The 20,661-nt window shown below is 37.6% G+C and overlaps 1 protein-coding gene across 2 annotated transcripts; it reads left to right on the plus strand.

Moving 5' to 3' along the window:
* Positions 1–13,947: 13,947 nt before the first annotated feature.
* On the plus strand, positions 13,948–20,121 carry LOC104221556 (ABC transporter E family member 2). Of its 2 annotated transcripts, XM_009772621.2 has the most exons (13): positions 13,948–14,082; positions 14,161–14,301; positions 15,827–15,912; positions 16,007–16,104; positions 16,194–16,311; positions 16,395–16,484; positions 16,992–17,296; positions 17,385–17,580; positions 17,650–17,835; positions 17,934–18,203; positions 19,039–19,284; positions 19,525–19,653; positions 19,728–20,121. In XM_009772621.2, the coding sequence occupies exons 2-12, from the start codon at positions 14,196–14,198 to the stop codon at positions 19,642–19,644; spliced, it is 1,821 nt and encodes a 606-aa protein (XP_009770923.1). In that variant the 5' UTR covers positions 13,948–14,082; positions 14,161–14,195; the 3' UTR covers positions 19,645–19,653; positions 19,728–20,121. The 2 variants fall into 2 exon arrangements, with proteins under 2 accessions (XP_009770923.1, XP_009770922.1); XM_009772620.2 differs by having other exon boundaries at positions 19,525–20,121.
* The last annotated feature ends 540 nt before the right edge of the window (positions 20,122–20,661 follow it).

The following is a 20,661-nucleotide window of genomic DNA, read 5'->3' on the forward strand; positions in this document are numbered from 1 at the left end:
ATATGATATGCATATGAATACATATGACTGAGTATGTAAAGCAATGAAAGCAGATAGCTCAACAACAAAAATGTCCTCAGTGGGTCCCAAGAAGATAAGCATGTAGTCTAAATATGGATTCTAACATGGATGACAACTCAATAGCTCTAGTACATAGAGATTTTATAGTTACAGATAAGGTTAGGTAACTACATAGTATCACAAAAATAGCGGAGTCACAATTCACACGGTGCACGCCCACGCGCCCGCCACCTAGTATGTGCGTCACCTCCATACCAATCACATATCACATAATTCGAGGTTTCATACCCTCATCACTAAGTTTAGAAGTGTTACTTACCTCGAAAAAGCCAATTCCAATAACGAACAAGCCAAGCGATGCTCCAAAAATGTCATCTCGCGCGTTCCGACTGTCGAACGGCTCGAAACTAACCAAAAATAACTCAAATACATCAAACAATGATAAAGGACCAATCCCAGTCAAAAAAGGTAGCATCTTTAATCAAAAGCCCAAAATCGACCAAAAAGCCCAAACTGGGCCCGCACCTCGGAACCCAACAAAATTTACAAAATCCGACAACCCATTCAATTATGAGTCCAACCATACTAGTTCCACTCAAATCCGACTCCGTATCGATGTTCAAAACTCAAAGATTCATATTATGAAACTTTAGGCCAAAACTCTCAATTTCATTCTATAAAAATTCATCAACCAAAGCTAAAATTGAAGATAAATTCATGAAATATAACCAAAACCGGGTAGGGAACACTTACCTTAATTCATATGGTGAAAATTACTTCAAGAATCGCCTCAATCCGAGCTCCATAGCTCCAAAAATGTGAAAATGGTTGAAACCCCCGAAATGGATTACTTTATAATCACTGGGCAGATTAATGAACCGCAATAGTGGAATTAACCTCGCGATTGCGAAGAAGGAAGAGCACTGCCCTAGAAAATACACAATGCGATCGCGAACGAGGCTCCGCTAACGCCAAAAACAAACTCAGCAGCCTCCTCAAATACCCTACTTGTTCGCGAAACATAGCATACGAACGCAATGAACACATAAATCTGCAGTACGCGATCGCGACAAAGTCAATGTGAATGCAAAGAAGAATCAGCCTCTTCCTCGCTCAGTCTAATCTACTACGTGAGCGCGTGCACACTTGCGTGAACGTGATGCTCACTCCGCAGCAACCTTCTTGATTTTAAATCCCTGAATGTTGAACACTTGTATTTGGGCTCGAGGCCGCAGTTTATGTTTTATGCATGTTTGGGCTTGAGGCCGCAGTTTATGCTTTATGCATCTTTGGGCCTGAGGCCGCAGTTATGTATACGTATACTTGGGCCCGAGGTCGTAGTTTAATATTCAGTTAAACAGGTTGTTCATCATTCAGAAGTGGGAGTACTCATATCCTTACTTCCTTTGTTTAGTTCAGTTATCAGCTATCATTTCAGTTATCAGTTATTAATTATCAATTATTATCTCAGTTATCAGTCATCAGCTATCAGTTATCATTTCAGTTTCAATTTCAGTCGTTATAATTTTAGTTATCAATTATCAATTCTCGGTTATCAACTCAGTATTAGTTTCAGCATTTACAGTTCTTTCTTTCAGTTGATTTACATACCAGTGCAATTCAAATTTAGTGATGTCCCTTTTTGTCCGGGGCCTGCATCTCACGATGCAGGTATTGATTTACAGGTTGATGATTCAAAGTGCTAGGATTCTTGTACCAGCTATTTGGTGATCCCCAGTTCTTTCGGGGCATTATCATTACCTTACAGTCTTTTAGTATTTACAGATAGTTAGTGCTTTCAGTACTTCAATAGAGGCTTCATAGACTAGAGTAACAGTTAGACAGAGTCACAAGCTTTTTATGTTAAGCAATGTTGGCTATAGACATGTTTCAAACTTGTATAGTGTTTCCACACTTTGATTTTTTTATCATTCAGACTTTTAGTATATCATCATGCGTTAGTTTATCTTCCGCATTTAGTATGTTATGATATCACATGTTGATTCAGCCAGCTAGTTGGTTTGCTCGATCACATGTAGTCAGGCACCGAGTGTCGTGTTATGTCCAGGCCCAAGTTCGGGGTGTGACAATATAGAATGGTGATATCAAGTTATTTGTAAGTGACTTGCCATAGCCTCGTCACTATTTCGGCGAGATTAGGCTCGACACTTACAGAGTATATGGGATCAATTATACTCATGCTATACTTTTACACGTCTTGTGCAGATACCGGTGTTGGTCCTAGCAGCACGTATCAAGACTGCTCAGATTCAACTGCTTTGGAGACTTGGGGTATAGCTGCACAGCATCCCAGCCCCGGTGTCCCCTTCTTTATCCAATTTCATTGTTACTTATTATCAAATGGTTGTACTTCATTTCAGGCTGTATATGTAGTATTCTAGATGCTCATGTATTCGTGACTCCAGATTCTGGGATGTGTTTACATTTCGTCATTCGGTATTTTATTAGACTTTTTCATATGATTACAGTTTATTATTGTTGAAGATCAATTTTGACTCCCCTTTTAAAATTTAAATATTTTTACTTAATGATTTGCAATAAATGTGTTGAAAATATTTTCTAATCAATAATACTTATTTTTATACAAATATAACACAAATAGGTAATTAATAGTGTTAAATTAATTATTCGATATTAAATATTTATTAAAAATATTACCTTTACTATTTTTGAAATAATTAAAGTAAATTCTATATTTTGAAACATGAGTTTTATAAATTAATTTAACAAATTAACCTTTGGCTCTTAATTAACTCGTTTATTATTTGATTTATTCGAAATTTGTTTTCATAAAATAGAAACAAAGTGTTTAATAAATAATTAGTTAATTATAATAATTAGTGGTGTATTTGATGATTATATTTTCTATCACATTTGTGAGCACGTGATTTGTAGCTGAAAAAGGAGGTGTGACAACATTTATTAGAATTAATTAAGTTTAATTTAAATTAATTTTAAAGAGGTTAAAAACTAAATGGTTATAATTACAATTGCACAATTAAATGCAATTTGGCTATTTAATAAATTAAAATCAGCCCAAACAATTGGCCCAATCTTGCACATGACCCAGTCCAAACGACCTGACCCAATCCATATTGGCAATCCATGAACTCTTCTCTAAGCCAACCAAATTGTGCCATGCATCCCATCTCCCACACTCACAGAACAAGCACAACACATCTGGACCGTTGATATAATTCATCAACGGTCCACAATTAATCTCCATTTTCTCCTTATTTTAGAACCCCTATTAGATTTTATCTCAACTGCTGGATTAAACCTTTTTGCTAATTTAGTTCTCCAAATAATCAGAGTCGCTGATCAAAAGATCCAATGGCTCCCGCTTTATCTCTCACCCTTAACCCTAGAGACCGACTCCAATAACCACTAACCCTAATTCATTTTCCCCGTTACCAGCCACCCCATTTCTCCTTTTGCTCTCTGCTCTCTCCTCTGCCCTAACCCATCAATCTCAAAACCTTGCATAAATTTGTGCAAGGTCATCTCAATTGAAACCTGAAATGCCTATATGTCCATATAAATCGTGAATCATGCTGTTTTTTTTCCATATCCGCCGATAGAATTCAAAAAGCCTAAATCAAACCCTAGACCCAAAATGTGTTACTGAAGAATTGCATGTCTCTTCCTTCGTGTTTTCAAATCCATGGCATGCATGATCGTTTTCCTTCAGCACCATCATCATTATCTGTGTCCAGAGGTGTCACGACCCAAAATCAACCATCGTGATGGCGCCTATCATGGAACTAGGTCAGACCCAACTCAACAACCCAACACCAACAACAATAAGTTTTAAAACATTAACGGAAGCATTTAACATTAAAGAAAAACTATTTAAAACATAAGAAAATCCCAAGTGATACAATCCAGCCCAAAACTAGGGTGTCACTAACTAAATGAGCGTCTACTCGGAATACAAACCACTACAAGGTCTAAAGAAAACAACGGAAAATACATCAAATGATAAAGAAGGAGAGTCAAGGCTCGCGAACACAGTGCAACTACCTTGATAGTCTCCAAACTCTGGATCCTCAATCAACAACCGCCGCTATGACTGGTATCGCCTAGATCTGCACACGAGGTGTAGGAAGTAACGTGAGTACACCAACTCAGTAAGTAACAAGTCCAAACTTTTGACTGAAATATAGTGACGAACTCAACCTCAACAAGTATAACAGAAGTAAATGTGCAGTAACGTAGGCATGCTTTCAAGTCAAATATACAGCTCAAAGCAGTAAAGTAAATAGAGATCTGAACAATCCCTTTCTGCACAGAATGTATGAAATGCATAATGTTCTCCCACTCTTAAGTCTCAACCACTCGGTACTATATATGGCCATCCGGCCCGGGAAAATCCATCCTAGAACATATACAACACTGATTGTAAGTCACCCAGTACCGAGGAAAAGGGCAATCCAACCTTGTGGAGAAATCCATCTCCAGGTATCAAGTACATCGGACAAATCCATGTCCAGGGAAATCTATCCCTCAATAATACCATCCGCGCTCACTAGGGGTGTGTTGCAGACTCCAGAGGGGCTCCTACAGCCCAACCGCTATCATAATCATCAATATAACTGTTGCGGCGTGCAGTCTGACCCCATAACTGTCACTCATAACCAAGCTCTCGGCCTCACTCAGTCATCAATCTCTCCAGTCTCACCCACGGGCTCACAATGTCATGGAACCAAAACCGGGAACAATGATATGATGAATCAATAACTAACTGAGACTGAGATATGATATAAAAATGCATGAATATGACTGAGTACGGAATATTAATGAAAATAATGAGATGACAGCAAGAAACGACCACTAAGGGTCCCAACAATAACAACATAAAGCCTAAACATGATATCTAGCTTAATTTACAGCTCAATTACTTTATCACATGATGAAAGCATGAATATCAACATGATAGAGTCACTAAACGATACCATGGAATCACCCAGGTCACAATTCTCGCGGTGCATGCCCGCACGCCTGTCACTTGGCATGTGCGTCACCTCAATACCAATCACATAACACATAATTTGGGGTTTCGAACCCTCAGAACCAAGTTTGGAAGCGTTACTTACCTTATACCAAGCAAAATCCAACTTCGCGATGTCATTGCCTCTCAAATCGCTGCCAAACGTCCCGAATCTAGCCACAAGAAGTACAATATGATCAATATAGACTAAAGGAATCAATTCCACAAGAAAAATACCAAATTATAGCCAAAAATCCACAATCGGCTCAAACCTGGCCCCCGAGCCCAAGTCTCAAAATCTGACAAAAGTCACAAAACCCGAAAGTCCATTCACTCACGAGTCTAACCATACCAAATTTACTCAAATCTGACAAAAAACCCCATTCAAAACCTCAAAATTCCATCTCAAGAATACTTTCACTTTTTTCCCAATTTGTTTTACCCCAAATCACAAATTAGATGATAAAATCAAGATATAATCATGGGATTTAACCAAAACCAAGCAAGAAACACTTACCCTAATCAACTCCGTGAAAATCCCTTCAAGAATCGCCCAAATCCGTGATCTCTAGCTCAAAATATGAAAAATGAGCTCAAACCCTCAATTTTGAATTTAAAACTATCTGCCCAGATTTCCTTCTTCAAGAACGTGACCGCCCTCTCGCGTACGCGTAGACCAAATTGACTGCCTCACCGCTTTACTCTTCGCGAACACGACACATGCCTTGCGAACGTGATGCATTACTAGCTCAAACCTTCGTGAATGCGACCACCACCTCGCGAATACGTAGAATAAGGACCTGGGATTCCCAACTGCCTCACTCCTATTCGCGAACGCGACCCTACTCCCACGTTCGCGATGCACGCGCAAATCACACCTTCACGTTCGCGTCCTCTCCTTCGCAAATGCGAAGAACAAAAGCTTAACACTTAGAAAACACTCTTCGCGAATGCGAGGCTCCTCTCGCGAACGTGAAAGAGGAAACCAGAATAATGCAACAGCTGATATCAGCAATCTCACCAAAGCCAAAAATGATCAGTTAACCACTCGAAACTCACCCAAGGCCCTCGAGACCTCAACCAAGCATACCAACGCATCCCATAACATCATACGAACTTAATTGAACCTTCCAATCACTCAAAACAACATTAAAACACCAAATCACACCCGAATTCAAGCCTAAAGAACTTCTAAACTTCAGAATTCCACAAATGACGCTAAAACCTACCAATCCACGTCCGAATGACCTCAAATTTTGCGCACAAGTCAGAAATGACACCACGAACCTACTCCAACTTTTGGAAATCCAATCCGACCCGGATATTAAAAGTTTCACTGCCGGCCAAAATCACAAAAAATCTAACTTTCGTCAATTCAAGCCTAATTCTACCACGGGCCTCCAAATCACATTCCAAACGCGCTCTTAAGTCCAAAATCACCTAACAGAGCTAACGGAACCATCAAAATTCAAATTTGATTTTCAACAAGTCGGCTACTATGCGCTTGCCGTTTACACATAAGTCAACATCTGGTCATCTTTTCCAACTTAAGCTTTCAAATAAGAGATTATGTGTCTCAATTCACTCCGAAACCACTCCGAACCCGAACCAACAAACTCGGTATATCATAATATATCTGAAGAACACAAAAGAAGCAGGAAATGGGGAAACCGGGCTATAACTCTCGAAACAACCGGGCGGGTCATTATATCCTCCATCTCTTAAACAAACGTTCATCCTCTACGGAACACCCTCCGCTCATGCGCTTCCTAGGCTTACTCCCAGACCTTGCACCTGCGGCCTTTTCTCCATATCTCCGAACTCGCAGGTGCGGACCAAATCAACGCACTTGCGGTCACTGCTTAGCTCACCCAAATCCGCTCCTGTGATGCCTTCTTCGCTTCTACAGTTTCACATCTACGGCCAATTCCTCGCAGGTGCGAGTGCACCAGACCTGGTGCACTTCAGCAATCCTTTACTTCTAATTTTTGATCCGATAACCATCTGAACTTCACCCGAGGCCCCCAGGACCTCAACAAAATATACTAACAAGTCCTAAAATATGATACGAACTTAGTCGAGGCCTTACATCAAACAACATCAAAAACACGAATCGCACCACAATTCAAGCCTAATGGAAATTAGGAAATTTCAACTTCTACAATCGATGTCGAAACCTATCAAATCAAGTCCGATTGACCTCAAATTTCGCACACAAGTCATAGATGACACAACGGGCCTACTCCAACTCCCGGAACTAAAATCTGAGCCCCGGAAACCACAAAGTTAACTCACGGTCAAACTTCTAAATTTCCAAAGCATCTAATTTTTCAACTTTTGCCATTTCAAGCCTAAATCAACTACGTGCCTCTAAATCACTATCCGGACACACTCCTAATTCCAAAATCACCCAACGGAGCCATCAAAACCATCAAAATTCCATTCCGGAGTCATTTACACATAAGTCAATATCCAGTCAATCTTTTCAACTTAAGCTTCCAATCTTAAGATTAAGTGTCTCATCGCATTCCGAAACATCCCCAAAACTGAATTAACTACCTTAGCAAGTCACATAATAACAATTAAGCATAAAATGAGCAGTAGATGGGGGAGCAGGGTTACAACACTTAAAATGACCGGCCGGGTCGTTACAACTATTGATCATCATAACTTCTACGTCGTCCTTTTTTTCCTTTTTTTCTTTTTGTTCTTCCTTTTTTTTAGGATTCGATAGCACTAATAAAGGAAGTTCAAATCTACAAACCTTGAGCAATAGAGATTGTTATTTTGACATTGAACTTGGACATAGTTTCAAGCTTTGTGACGTTGGCATTGTTACTTGTCATGCCGATCGAAAACTTCGACTGGCTAATACCTCTATCTATCGTGGTGAGTTGAAGCGTCGTATCATTAACACTAGTACTTCCTGCTGAGTCAATGCTCTATGCCATTGGTTCTGATCAATTAACCAAATCCAAAAGCTTCGTGTCGTTGCCACTAAGGGCTCCAAAATCTTCTCTTTTGCAGATTTTCGAGAGAGTGCTAGTATCTTGATATCCCTAAGAGGATACACAAGATATCCACATGATTGGAAGCGAATCACTTGTCTCTTTGTTGCGTCTTGGCTAGAGAGACACATAAAATATCCCTTTCAAGCTAGGCGAGAGATCTCCCGTGGTGTGTCCCTACTTTCATGGCTTGAAGAGGGGTAGAAGCATATGGCTCATCTCATCCTTACGGGTTTGCGAGAACAAGGCTAGGAGAAACCATATTTCATCCTTAAGGGAGCATGTGTTGCATTTCATCTTTGCAACTTAACAAGGAAGAGGCTTGGTGCGACCATATTTCATCCTTGGCGAGCGAGCAGATGGTGCATCATTTGCAAAAAACTATGTGGAACATCTCATCCTTTACGCTTGTGGTAGCAAAATTATATTGAGTGTCTCAACCTTCAAGATTCAGCATAACAACCTCTATTGTACCTTGGCGAAAAAAATGCACAAAGAGTTTCAACCTTCCATCCATGTTGACTTCCCACTCTATGCAGCTTCGCGAGAATATTTATTTCTTGATATAGGAGCTATAGAATTGCAAAGCGCTTGATGTTACAAAAATCGGACTTCAAATATCTTTAGCAGGTACAAATCTTATGGTCTAACTCCAGCTAGATCAGATAGACTAAATTTTCTTTCAATGAACTAAAAGTTGGTTGCCGATTCTCCGAAAAATGCGTATTCTTACCAAAAATAACATATCTCAGGGTAGGAAAACTATGAGTCGTCTATGCCATTGGAAAGAAAACTCTAAGACCAATGACACCTGAAAATATTGTGGTAGAACTCTGCCTCAAATTATTACCAGTACTATTTTGAAATTGATCATGATGTTTACTACACTCACTTTTTAGCTTTGTACACTCTTGCCAAAATAAATCAAAGTTTGAGCTAAGAGAGTAGAATCACCAATAGTTTGCTCTGTTGAAACATCTAAAGTTTCAACATATCCAAATTTTGGGGCTTAACTCTCTCTAGATAGACTGGTGCAATTTCTCAAAGTTGATCTAGATGTCTGGCTAGCTAATTGTTTAGCTTGGCGCGCTTTTCACCGAAGAATTCATATCTCACGATAGAAGTGTCCAAATTATGAGCTGTTTAGAGAGTTAGAACAAAGACTCTCAGATATACAACATATATAAAACTCGAAGTTGCACCCTTCTTGATCCAGTTGCATCACATCGCTGAATCAAGCACTAAAATAAGGATGATTGTTGGGGAATCATACTTGTATTTTTTTTTGCAGCTTTGGCGGAGACATTCATGGCAAGTGCTCCATCATAGAAGCTGAAGAAGTATATTATCACGACTCTCTTTTTGGAGGTAAAGTTGTACATAAAATATCCTATCCATTAAGCCTTGGCTTGGATGGCCTTTTCAAGCAACTTGACGAAGAAGTTCATAAAGCGCGCCATCCTTCAAGCATTGGAGTAGAACAACTCCTTCTTGTAATTTTGAGAAGAAGCACATAGAACGTCCTTCTAATGACTTGATGAGATGATACACATAATGTTCCATCTTCCGAGCTTTGGAGGACGGCATCATCAACTTCTCTTTGCCATCATGATAAAGCAAACTTCTTTTCTTATGTGATTGAACTCAGAATGAAATTCTAAGTTGCCTATGTACCCCAGTGAAGAGGATCAAATCATTATGTAGTTTATTAAAACTATATTTTTATGCAGTTTATACTTGTATTATAAGGAGAAATGTGCAGTTTAAGCTCGTGCATCAAGGAGTGTAATAACTTACAGTTTAAGCTCGTGCTTCAAGGAGCATAACAACTTATACTTTAAGCTCGTGCATCATGGAGAAATTTTCGAAAGAAATCTGGTGACGTAATTGACATTCTAACCATTTTTAATAAAGCATCATTGCACTTAGTGTTGGCATTGAATTTTATTCTTCTCTATGGTTGAATATGATTTTTACTTGGTCTTTATATTAGCCTTTGCAAGTTGATGTTTTCAGGCTTTTTGATGCTTTTGCAAGCGACTGAAATTCAAGAGTGATGGGTTTTCAATATCTTAGCCTTATGCTTCTTATGTTTTGATGATCTAATAAACTTGTTGTGAAGAACCAGACAAAGAATTTATTCCACAGGATACATTTCATATAAACTTGTCAGCAAATGGACGAACGACCGCAGGGAGGAACACAACAAGGACCTGGTGACCTGGTCCCTTAGAGTTCTCCGACACAAATAAGACAATGACTGTACGCAATTAATATAAAGAGGAATACAACAGGGACTTGCTCCCTTATGGTTCTTTGACAGAAGTACAAGTCAAGCGCATAGTTGGAATGTAGCAGAAGAAAGTGACCATCTGACAATTATTACAGAAGAGGAACACACCTAGGACCTGGTCCGTTGGTGTGTCCTGAAAAAAGTGCAAAGTCCACTATTCAGCTGGAATGCAACTGCCTAGAAGTGGCTGTGCAGATAGTGCAGCAGTCACTTCTCACTAGGAAGAAGTACACCAAGAGATGACATAAATATCAATTGTGATATATTTTGTGATAAAATAACCTGGTGCAAGACACACCATCACTTGTGCATTCAATGATATTCTCTCAAAAAGAAGAAGCATTCATCTGGCATTGAAGTCACTAGTGTGTCAAGAACAAGAAGACAACTCCACTAAGGATCAGTTTCTAAACGAACTTTATGTACATCCATAGTTGAGTTGTAATCTTGTTAATTGTTCCACATTGTAATTCCAAGTTTGCTTTCTTAGATGCGTTGTCTTAGGAACAAACAAAATTCGTAAACTTTAGAGTTTATGTTATGACTAGGAATAGTCATAAGTTAAATCCTTTGTAACTAGGAGAGTTAGAGAGTGACTTTTAGCGGTTACATCACAAGTTAGTTTGAAGTCTTTGTAATAGGGTATTTGCAAAGTGGCTTGTAATAGGTAGATTACAAGTTAGTAGAGTTAAAAGCCTACAAGGGTAGGTCGTGATTTTTTGATCTCCTTATGTGAGACTTTTCCACGTAGAAAATCTCTTGCCTTCTTTACATTTAGTCTTTACTGCATTCTACGTATCAGTCTCACAGAGGACCAAGTACTCTATAGTTTGGAGGACTCATATAAGCTATCAAAGAGTCATCAACCTCTACTCTGTAATGGTCATTTCCCTTAAATCTACCTCCAGAAGTCTCTTTTAAGGCATGAACTTCAACTTGCTCGAAGCTCCTAAACTTTGCATGATGGTTTCATTAGTCTTTGGAGGCACAATAAAAGGTCAATTTTGTACAGTTTTCGATGTTGATTTCTTTTTATGGTCAAGTTTTATGCTAACATGGTTCACATCGACCGTGTCAGTGGAATCAATGATGATTTATTCATATCTCTCACCAAAAGTCATGATCTTCTCTTTTAGGGTGAAGTAGTTCTCTGTTAGGTACTGACGATGCGATGTAATTTGTCTTACTTGGGATCATCGACTTTGTTAGCTTCTAGAAGGTGTTTTGACGTAGAAAGCTCAATAACCTTTTTGGCTAGCAACTCGTCAAGAAGTTCATAGATGTTAGAGTTAGGGAAAGATAAACCTTTGCTGCCAATTCCTTCAAGGTTGGGTGATTCTTTTCTTCTTGAGGACATTGACTTGCAACTTTTTGTTTCAACTCTTATTTTATGGAGACTTTTGCAGAAGTTGTTTCCACTGTTATGTCTTCTTTAGTTTGAGGTTTTGGTAGTCGCTTGTATTCTTTCTCTATCTTCTTTGGATCGAAGACTTGCAAAGTCTCTCCATGGCTTGCAATTCTTAACTCCATATCATGTGCAAGCATCATCAATTCTTCAAAAATTTGTGGCTTAACCCCATGGATAATGTAAGCAAGGCCCAATTCATTCATTGCATACAAATCTCGACAATAGAAATTTTTTAGAGTCGATATTTGCAGTCTAAGCTCAAGGCTCATATGTGGTTGATGTAATCCATTATGCGTTCATCTTTACCTTGTCTGGTATTGGTCAATTTCATCATACTTACTATACGACGACTGCTATAGAAATAATTGAGGAACTCATTTTAAGCTGCTCCTTATAATCAATTGACCCAACCTCCAAATTTGTGTGCTAATCAAATGTGTTTTCTTTTAATAAACAAACAAACTACTTGACAAGGAGGTCACCTTGTGTACAAGCACTACTACAAGTTTCAATGAAATGGAAAATGTGTTATCTTTGATTTTCCTTCCTATCAAAATATAGCCAATTGCATATGTAGACAACCTATCCGCTTTTTATTCGATTTGGAGTAGTACAATAAGTTCTGTGATAGTCTGCCATATTTAGCTTTGATAATGTTTGTTATCATGTCTTGTAGTTGTTAGACATATAACATTACAACTAAAACAGACATATACTTTGGACATTGATGGACTTGGCAGGAGATTTGGCAGCAACCTCTGTTTGCGGTGTTGGAACATAACTTGACTCGCCATGATTGTAGAGTTCTAACTTGCTCATGAGTTTGGCAATCAGGTGATCTTTCTCCTTTTTAAAGCTTGAACAGTCTACATCATCATAGCAAGTTGCTCATCCATATTATCCGCAGTGGTCACCATGATGTTCACCATGTTTGGAGTTAACGAATTCACCAAATCCTCAGATCTGCTAAAGTTGGTGCCTGTTTGAGTAACTTCGTTGGACAATCATAGTGTCCCCCAGAGATTGTAGTTGTAATGTTTGTTCTTGGTGGAGCACCATAACTCCTATTCGAGACCATCACAATAGTCGGCTTCATAGTATGCAAATTTGATCTGTGAGATAAAGATATGAGGGACAGAGTTGATCCCACTTGGCGTGCCAAAAATTTCTTTATCACAAATTTTATATAAAAAACAAAATACTGCAATAACAAAATAAATATGAGAAATAATTATTTTCTTGATTTTTTTATGAGTACAATTCTGTTTGAATCCCCTGATTTTAATTCCGATTGAATCGTTTGATTCGAGAGCTAAGTAAGTGTGTTCTTGAATGAAGGAGGGATTTCTAGTGATATGTTGAATCACCAGGAACTTTGAGCAGCACTTCAGATCATTCTCGAGGGAAAGACTTCTCGCGAACTCTCCTTCTTGCTATAGACTTCTAGAAAAACATATGGAACGCATTTTGTTCTCTCCCTCCACCGGTCAAGATACCTTCAAAAGGGAGTATGCAGCCCCTTTATATAGGTGTGAACTAGAGTTTAGGGTGGAGTAACATCCAAGAAATCATGAAAAAACTTTTGGGCTTGAAGACCATGGATCGGGTTTTGTCTTGTAGAGGCCCAACTTTAGTATCTAGCCCACATTGTAATTGGATTTAAATTAAGTAATTTAGTTTTTACTTTAATAAATCAATATTTATTGACCCAAAATATTTATCTTTGGTCAATGGGTTTCGAATTTATGATTTGACCCAAATTTTGTATGAGTACAATTCAATAAAATGTTAATGTCTATAGAACCAAATTAAGAATATGAGATATTTATTTTTGCCTTTGGATTTTATATAAATAAGGTGAACTTGATGTATATTTATCAAGAATTAAACAAATAAAAAAGTTTATGATATGTTAAAATATTATTACATGGAGTAAATTATTTTGGTAATACATGATAATTATTTTCTCTCACTAATCTAATTTATATTCACATATACTTTTAAGTGATACTTAAGTTATCTCTTAAATTTGTTCAAAAAATCAATTCAAATATGATCGTTCAGCTCCAATTCTTACTTGAAGTGGTACAATACCACATATATAAGCAATCCGGTTGTGGAAGATATTTTACTAAACCAATTACATATTCGAAGTCTATTTAATTTGATTTTAAGGTTTTCTTGAACCTCCCAAATTAGGAGAAACTGAAAAACAGAAGGTAACATAACGAAACTCGACCGTCTCCACTAGGGCTGAAGTGTCAAAAACACATAACATAGCCACATTCCGTGCCACCCACACTCCTCTCCCTCTTACGCTCTCATCTCTCTCTATCTTAGGGTATAGCTCTTCCCCTTTCCCTCTCTAATAAATCTGCAATTTCTTCATTTAATTTTGATTTTTTTGTATGAAACTTAGGGTTTAGAGAATCAGATCGGTGAAGAGAGACAGACATGTCGGATCAGAGATTGACCCGTATCGCTATCGTTAGCGCCGACAAGTGCAAGCCCAAAAAGTGCCGCCAAGAATGCAAGAAAAGCTGTCCTGTCGTTAAAACTGGTATATACTAATTCGATTTCTTATACGTAATTTTATTGCTGTAATTGTGTATTTTGCTTAATTGTTTATCTTAGGTTTTGTTGGTGATAATTTTCAATTTTAAGTACTTAGAGTTTTTATGTTTTTTTTTTTGTGTATTTTGTGCTATGCATATATAACAAGACTGTTTTTTATGAATTGATTGGTAAAGTTGTATCATGTATGGGGATTGGGCTTTTTTTTTTTTAGGTAAAACAATGAGGCGATCATTTACTTTGATTAGGTGTATATATTTTTGCTGTCAAAGTTTTGAGCTTTGCAACACCCAAGGATGTACATTGACCTAAAGGTCAATGGAGTGGGAGGAGAACCATGAGGGTTTAGATTCAAATTTAAGCGGCGCAAAAATAAACTAGGCGATTTCTTCCAACCCGCCTAAGCTTTGTTGGCAGAGTTGTCCTCCTTGATGGATGGAATGGTTGAGGCTTGCCCAAGCTGGACTGGACATCACCATCATTAAAATAAAGTATTGAGCTTTGCATGATTTTGTATGAGATTATTTACTACACAGTGTTGCTTACTGAAAAAGGGGGATTTATTTGCTACACCTTGCATAATTTATTGTGAAGTACATCATAATATGAGTTATTAGGTTAAAAATTGTTTTTGCCTTGGAAGTTGATGACGTTATTGTGGTTCTAATTTTGTTAAGTTAATAATGTCGTCTAGAATAAAGGTTTTAACTTTATGTTTTATAGTAGTGGAAGTTGAATTCAGCCTAGTGGTGTGGACAGTTCTGTGAATGCACTAGGTGAGTTTTGAGGGATGTTGGGATTGTTTTTTACATTTGTTCTGGAATTTTTCCTAAAACTATTAAATCGATAAATGAAAAGATGTCCAGCTACTTTGTTTTCGGTGGATAGACATGCATTACAGTTGTCCCTGATACCAATAAAGAAAAGTAAAAAATGAAAAGATAAAACAAAAAACGTCTTGGAAGCTTCTTCTGTCACCTTGAAATTGCATCGGAGTCGTTATTGGAGAAAGGTAGAATGCGGCTGCCAAAACTTTGGAGGAATGGATGTTCTTCTCTCACTGGGAACATATATTCAAGAAGTATATGTAGGGTTTATCTTTTGGTTAGGGAAGTTTCTTTTGTCATTGGGATTGAGGTATAGTTGATTCACTGTCAGAATACATCATCAGTGTGGGGAATATGTGTAACATTACTCACTCAATCCCAATTTATATAATGCACTTTCCTCTGTCCAAAAAGAGTGATACTTTTTTGTATTTAGAAACAATTTAACTTTGAACTTCCCATTTTACCATTAATGAGATGATTTACAGTCCACAAATATCTATGGCTTGTTTTAGACCCACTAGTTTCAAAACTCTTTCTTTCTTAAGCTCCGTGCCTCAAGTGCATCACATAAAATGGGATGGGGGGAGTACTTCATATAGCAGGGAAATGTGCTTGCTCATTTTTATTATTTGACAGCATTTAGATAAATCTTCTTCAATCAATTAAGCTTTGTTTATGCAGGTAAATTATGTATAGAGGTCACTCCAGCTGCGAAGATTGCTTTCATCTCAGAGGAGCTGTGTATTGGATGTGGTATATGTGTTAAGGTTTGTATATATTACAAACAAAATGAAATATGGGAGACATTTTGCTACAGATTGGTCATTGTTCCTGCTTACTGATATTTTATTGACAATACAGAAATGCCCATTTGAAGCAATTCAGATCATCAATCTGCCAAAAGATTTAGACAAGGATACAACCCATCGTTACGGTCCTAACACTTTTAAATTGCACAGGTGTGTTGAAGCTGCATCTCTTCTAGATAAGTCTCTTGCTGATCAGATATTTGATATTTTTATAACGTGAATTCTTGAAAAATTTGCAGGTTACCCGTCCCTAGGCCAGGGCAGGTTCTTGGTCTGGTTGGAACAAATGGTATTGGAAAGTCAACCGCCCTTAAAGTTTTGGCTGGAAAATTGAAACCAAACTTGGGACGCTTCAGTGTACTATTCTTTGGCATCTTCTTCACTAGTCAATTCATGGCCATACAGCTTGCTTATCCTTTTTCTTAAATTTTCTGTGACAGAACCCACCTGATTGGCAAGAGATCTTGACCCACTTTCGAGGATCTGAACTGCAGAACTACTTCACTCGCATTCTGGAAGATAACTTGAAGGTGACTTCTGATTCGGTGTTTCAGTGATCCTAATTGTCCTAGCTTTTTGTTAGTTGATTTCTTTCTGAGGGACACTCACCTTTGGATATACATAATGCCTCTTGCTCTTTTGTATCAAGGATACCCGGCTATTGTAAAAATAAGTAAAAATTTCAAGCAAGAGGGATTTAGTTGTCTCATGTCTGACTATGAGGGCATTGTAGCTCTCAAAACTCAAATGTAGGTGTTCTTCCTCTGTATAATTGTGATTGGTCAAATGTTTACTAGCGAATCTGCTACATCCAAGTAGGCCATTGATTTTGAACGATAAAGAATGCTTGACGTTCTACAATGACGACCAAGTGTCTCACTCAAAAAATTGTTGAACAACGTAATTTTAAAAATCATCACACCACTTGTATATCAAGATGTTTTTTTCCTTAGCTCGTTATTTGTTGCATCCAATTACCTTTGCTCTTGATCATATAGTATTCTATTCATTTGTAATTTGAACCTTCTTTCAAACAGGCAATTATCAAGCCTCAGTATGTCGACCATATTCCAAAGGCAGTTCAAGGAAATGTGGGACAAGTGCTTGACCAAAAAGATGAGAGAGATGTGAAGGCACAACTTTGTGTTGATCTAGAGCTGAATCAGGTTTTGGATCGTAATGTAGGTGATCTATCTGGTGGAGAGCTTCAGAGGTTTGCTATTGCTGTTGTTGCAATACAAAATGCAGAGATATACATGTTTGATGAGCCCTCGAGTTACCTTGATGTGAAGCAGAGGCTTAAAGCTGCCCAAGTTATCAGATCCTTGCTTCGACCAAATAGGTTCTTTTTCATGCTCATCTGACTTTTCAACATTCAAGATTTCAATTTATCATTCCACATACTCTGAAATTTTTCTTCTATGTTTCAGCTATGTCATTGTGGTGGAGCATGATCTTAGTGTGCTTGATTATTTGTCGGATTTCATTTGCTGCTTATATGGGAAGCCTGGTGCATATGGAGTTGTCACCCTACCCTTCTCAGTCAGGGAAGGAATTAATATATTTTTGGCTGGATTTGTGCCTACAGAAAATCTACGTTTCCGTGATGAATCTCTTACTTTTAAGGTACATTCAGATTCTTGTGTAATCCATAGGTCACGACAATATTATCTTAACATTTATATTTTTCCATAGGTTGCTGAGACCCCACAAGAGGCGGCTGAGGAAATTGAAACATATGCACGTTACAGATATCCAACCATGACTAAGACTCAGGGTAATTTCAAGCTTAAGGTTGCCGAGGGTGAATTTACTGATTCACAGATTGTTGTGATGCTTGGTGAGAATGGAACCGGGAAGACAACCTTTATTCGCATGCTGGTACACTTTGCATACAAATATATCATGTCTGAAATGCCTGTTGTTTCCTGTCTTCTGTGTTACAAATACTCTTCCACTTGTGGATCTGAATACTGCAGGCTGGTCTATTAAAGCCTGATGTGGTGGAAGGATCTGATACGGATATACCAGAGTTCAATGTTTCATACAAGCCCCAGAAAATCAGTCCAAAATTTCAATCAACCGTGAGGCATTTGCTACATCAAAAGATACGTGATTCTTATATGCACCCCCAGTTCTGTTCAGATGTGATGAAGCCTCTCCAAATTGAGCAATTGATGGATCAAGAAGTTGTGAATCTTTCTGGTGGAGAGTTGCAAAGAGTTGCCTTAGCCCTGTGCCTTGGAAAGGTAATTTTTGCTAACTCTGTAGATATGCTGCTTTGGTTGTTTTGTACAATCTGGTAGATGTCTTGGTCCAATCATAACAGAGGCTGCCTGTCGATTCTTTGCTATCTCTAAGACAGATATTCGAACTTTTTCCTGATATCTTTTTTCTCCCTCCTTATTTTACTTAACAGTATCCTGCTTTTCCAGAATGGTCTTGCTAATATTTGCTATCAGAGCATAATCTCATTAGTATCATCACAGATTAAGTTTTAGAATGGATGATCAAACTATTAATTTTGATCAAACCATTATTAGATCTTCTGTTACGTCAATCTCTTTATGGCGATTGATGTACTTTATGTGTTGTTGCATTGTAAAGGCTCTGATCCAACTTTGCAAAAGGACTACCCATCTGTTTGCTTAATGTTGCAACAATTTTTCTTGGTTTATCATTTTTATTTTCTTCCCTGCTCTAGGGTATTTGAATGAGGGTTTTGCAAACTTTATTGACAAATTAGCAATGAAATTTCTTTCTGCATCTTGGTTGTATTCGATAGTCAATATCCATATTGCATTTTGCTGCTCCTCTGCATTAATTTCTTATAAGTCTAGCCTTGTGCTATTATTATCGAAGGCGTGATCTTTGTTCTTACTGCACAGTTATATTAATGTTGCACCAAATACGAATATCACATTACTCTAAAGCCATTTAGAGGGTACCATTAATAGTAAACTGTAGATTGCAGCGGAAAATTTCTTAGAAGGGCAGCATATGAAGACTATTGCACTCATTTCTCTTTTACGTTAGGGGTGTATTTATAAAATATAATCTAACTTATTTCTTAATTCCATGCAGCCTGCTGATATATATCTGATCGATGAGCCAAGTGCCTATCTTGATTCTGAGCAACGTATTGTAGCTTCAAAAGTCATCAAGAGATTCATTCTTCATGCGAAGAAAACCGCATTTATTGTAGAGCATGACTTTATAATGGCAACTTACCTGGCAGATAGAGTCATTGTGTACGAGGGGACGCCTTCCATAGATTGTGTTGCAAATGCACCCCAATCGTTGTTGACGGGGATGAACCTATTTTTATCAGTAAGATCTTTGCATATATCTTGTTTGTTATCTTTTTTAGCTTGCCTTCATACTTGAAAGTTTTCTTAGTATAACATTTTTATTACTCTTGAGATTCGTCCTTGGCCAAAACTAATATTCCTTGTAGCTCATGTTTTCTCTTTTAAAATGAATGCTGTTTAGATGGCTGTGGTGCTCTGGTTGTTGATGGGATTTGTGTTCCTTTTTTTCTTATTGATGTGCTATCCAAATTATGTGCAGCACCTGAACATTACATTTAGAAGGGACCCAACTAATTTCCGTCCAAGAATCAACAAACTGGAATCAACCAAGGATAGGGAGCAGAAGTCAGCTGGATCCTATTATTATTTGGATGATTAACCAGAACAGGTTGCATCGATGATCCTTGCTTACCTCTTTCTATTGGCACCTTGATTTAACAGAAGCTCCGCTATTCCTCCTAGGTGAAATGATGATCGCAAAAACAGCCTCTGGGTCATTTATCTCATAAACATCTGACGTGATTATTAGAGGTTGATGTCTCGGTGAACAGATGATAGGGTATGAGCAGAATGCCTACTGTTTCGTCGATGGTTTTATATGATGATCTAGTAATTATTTCTGGTATTATGTACTCATTATTGGTATTGTTCACCAATTTTGACTGCAGAGTGGGTAGTTTTCTCCTCGGATTTTTATTTTGTATGTTGATCTTTGGCATATGAATGAGGTATTTGATTGTGTTGATGAAATTTTGTGAGATGTCTTTGAATAGTTTCACCGATGATTAATGTTCTCGCCTTTAAGTGATTACGGGACTCTTATGTAATACATATATGAGTAATAGTTGATTCTTCATCTCTCAACTCCATGGTTGTAATGTGTATTAACTAATTGAAAAGGTTTCCTAACTGAGTATTTTTCGGAAAATGTCTTTATTTTACGAGAATTGGTTTCCAAAATTTTTCTCAAGGAAAATGTATTTCCCTGCTTTTGCACAGAATTCCCGTTTTCCATAACTAACTTGACAGCTAGATGGTATTATCAACTTTGAAAGTCAGTTTTTATCGACAACCTATTTGGTTTGCTAATATTACTAGTACTATATTTGTATCTAAAAGCTTTTATAGAAAAAATTCATTAACTCTTAAATCAAACATTGAAAAACATTTCTCGGAAAATATTTTGTAGAAGTACATTTTTCGGAAAAAATTTCTCTGAGATGTCTGGTCCTCTTCAACACAGCTCGCTGCAGTGTTGCGAGTTTGTTCTCTGAAGGTACAGTATTTCCATATTCCATCTATACGATTCACTTCATCAATGTAAAATGTTCACATTCCATTCATAATTTTAATTATCCTTCATCCCGCACTTACAATAAATTTATATTGGTAGACA

Source organism: Nicotiana sylvestris, chromosome 8, assembly GCF_000393655.2.
Source record: "Nicotiana sylvestris chromosome 8, ASM39365v2, whole genome shotgun sequence".
In the NCBI taxonomy this organism is placed as follows: Eukaryota; Viridiplantae; Streptophyta; class Magnoliopsida; order Solanales; family Solanaceae; genus Nicotiana; species Nicotiana sylvestris.

Bases quoted from the DNA above. Each gene is read 5' to 3' on its own strand.
- LOC104221556 (XM_009772620.2), top strand. From the start codon at position 14,196: ATGTCGGATCAGAGATTGACCCGTATCGCTATCGTTAGCGCCGACAAG. The intron at 16,105-16,193 runs GTGTGTTGAAGC...AAAAATTTGCAG, and splicing joins AACACTTTTAAATTGCACAG to GTTACCCGTCCCTAGGCCAG. The intron at 19,285-19,524 runs GTAAGATCTTTG...AATTATGTGCAG, and splicing joins GGATGAACCTATTTTTATCA to CACCTGAACATTACATTTAG.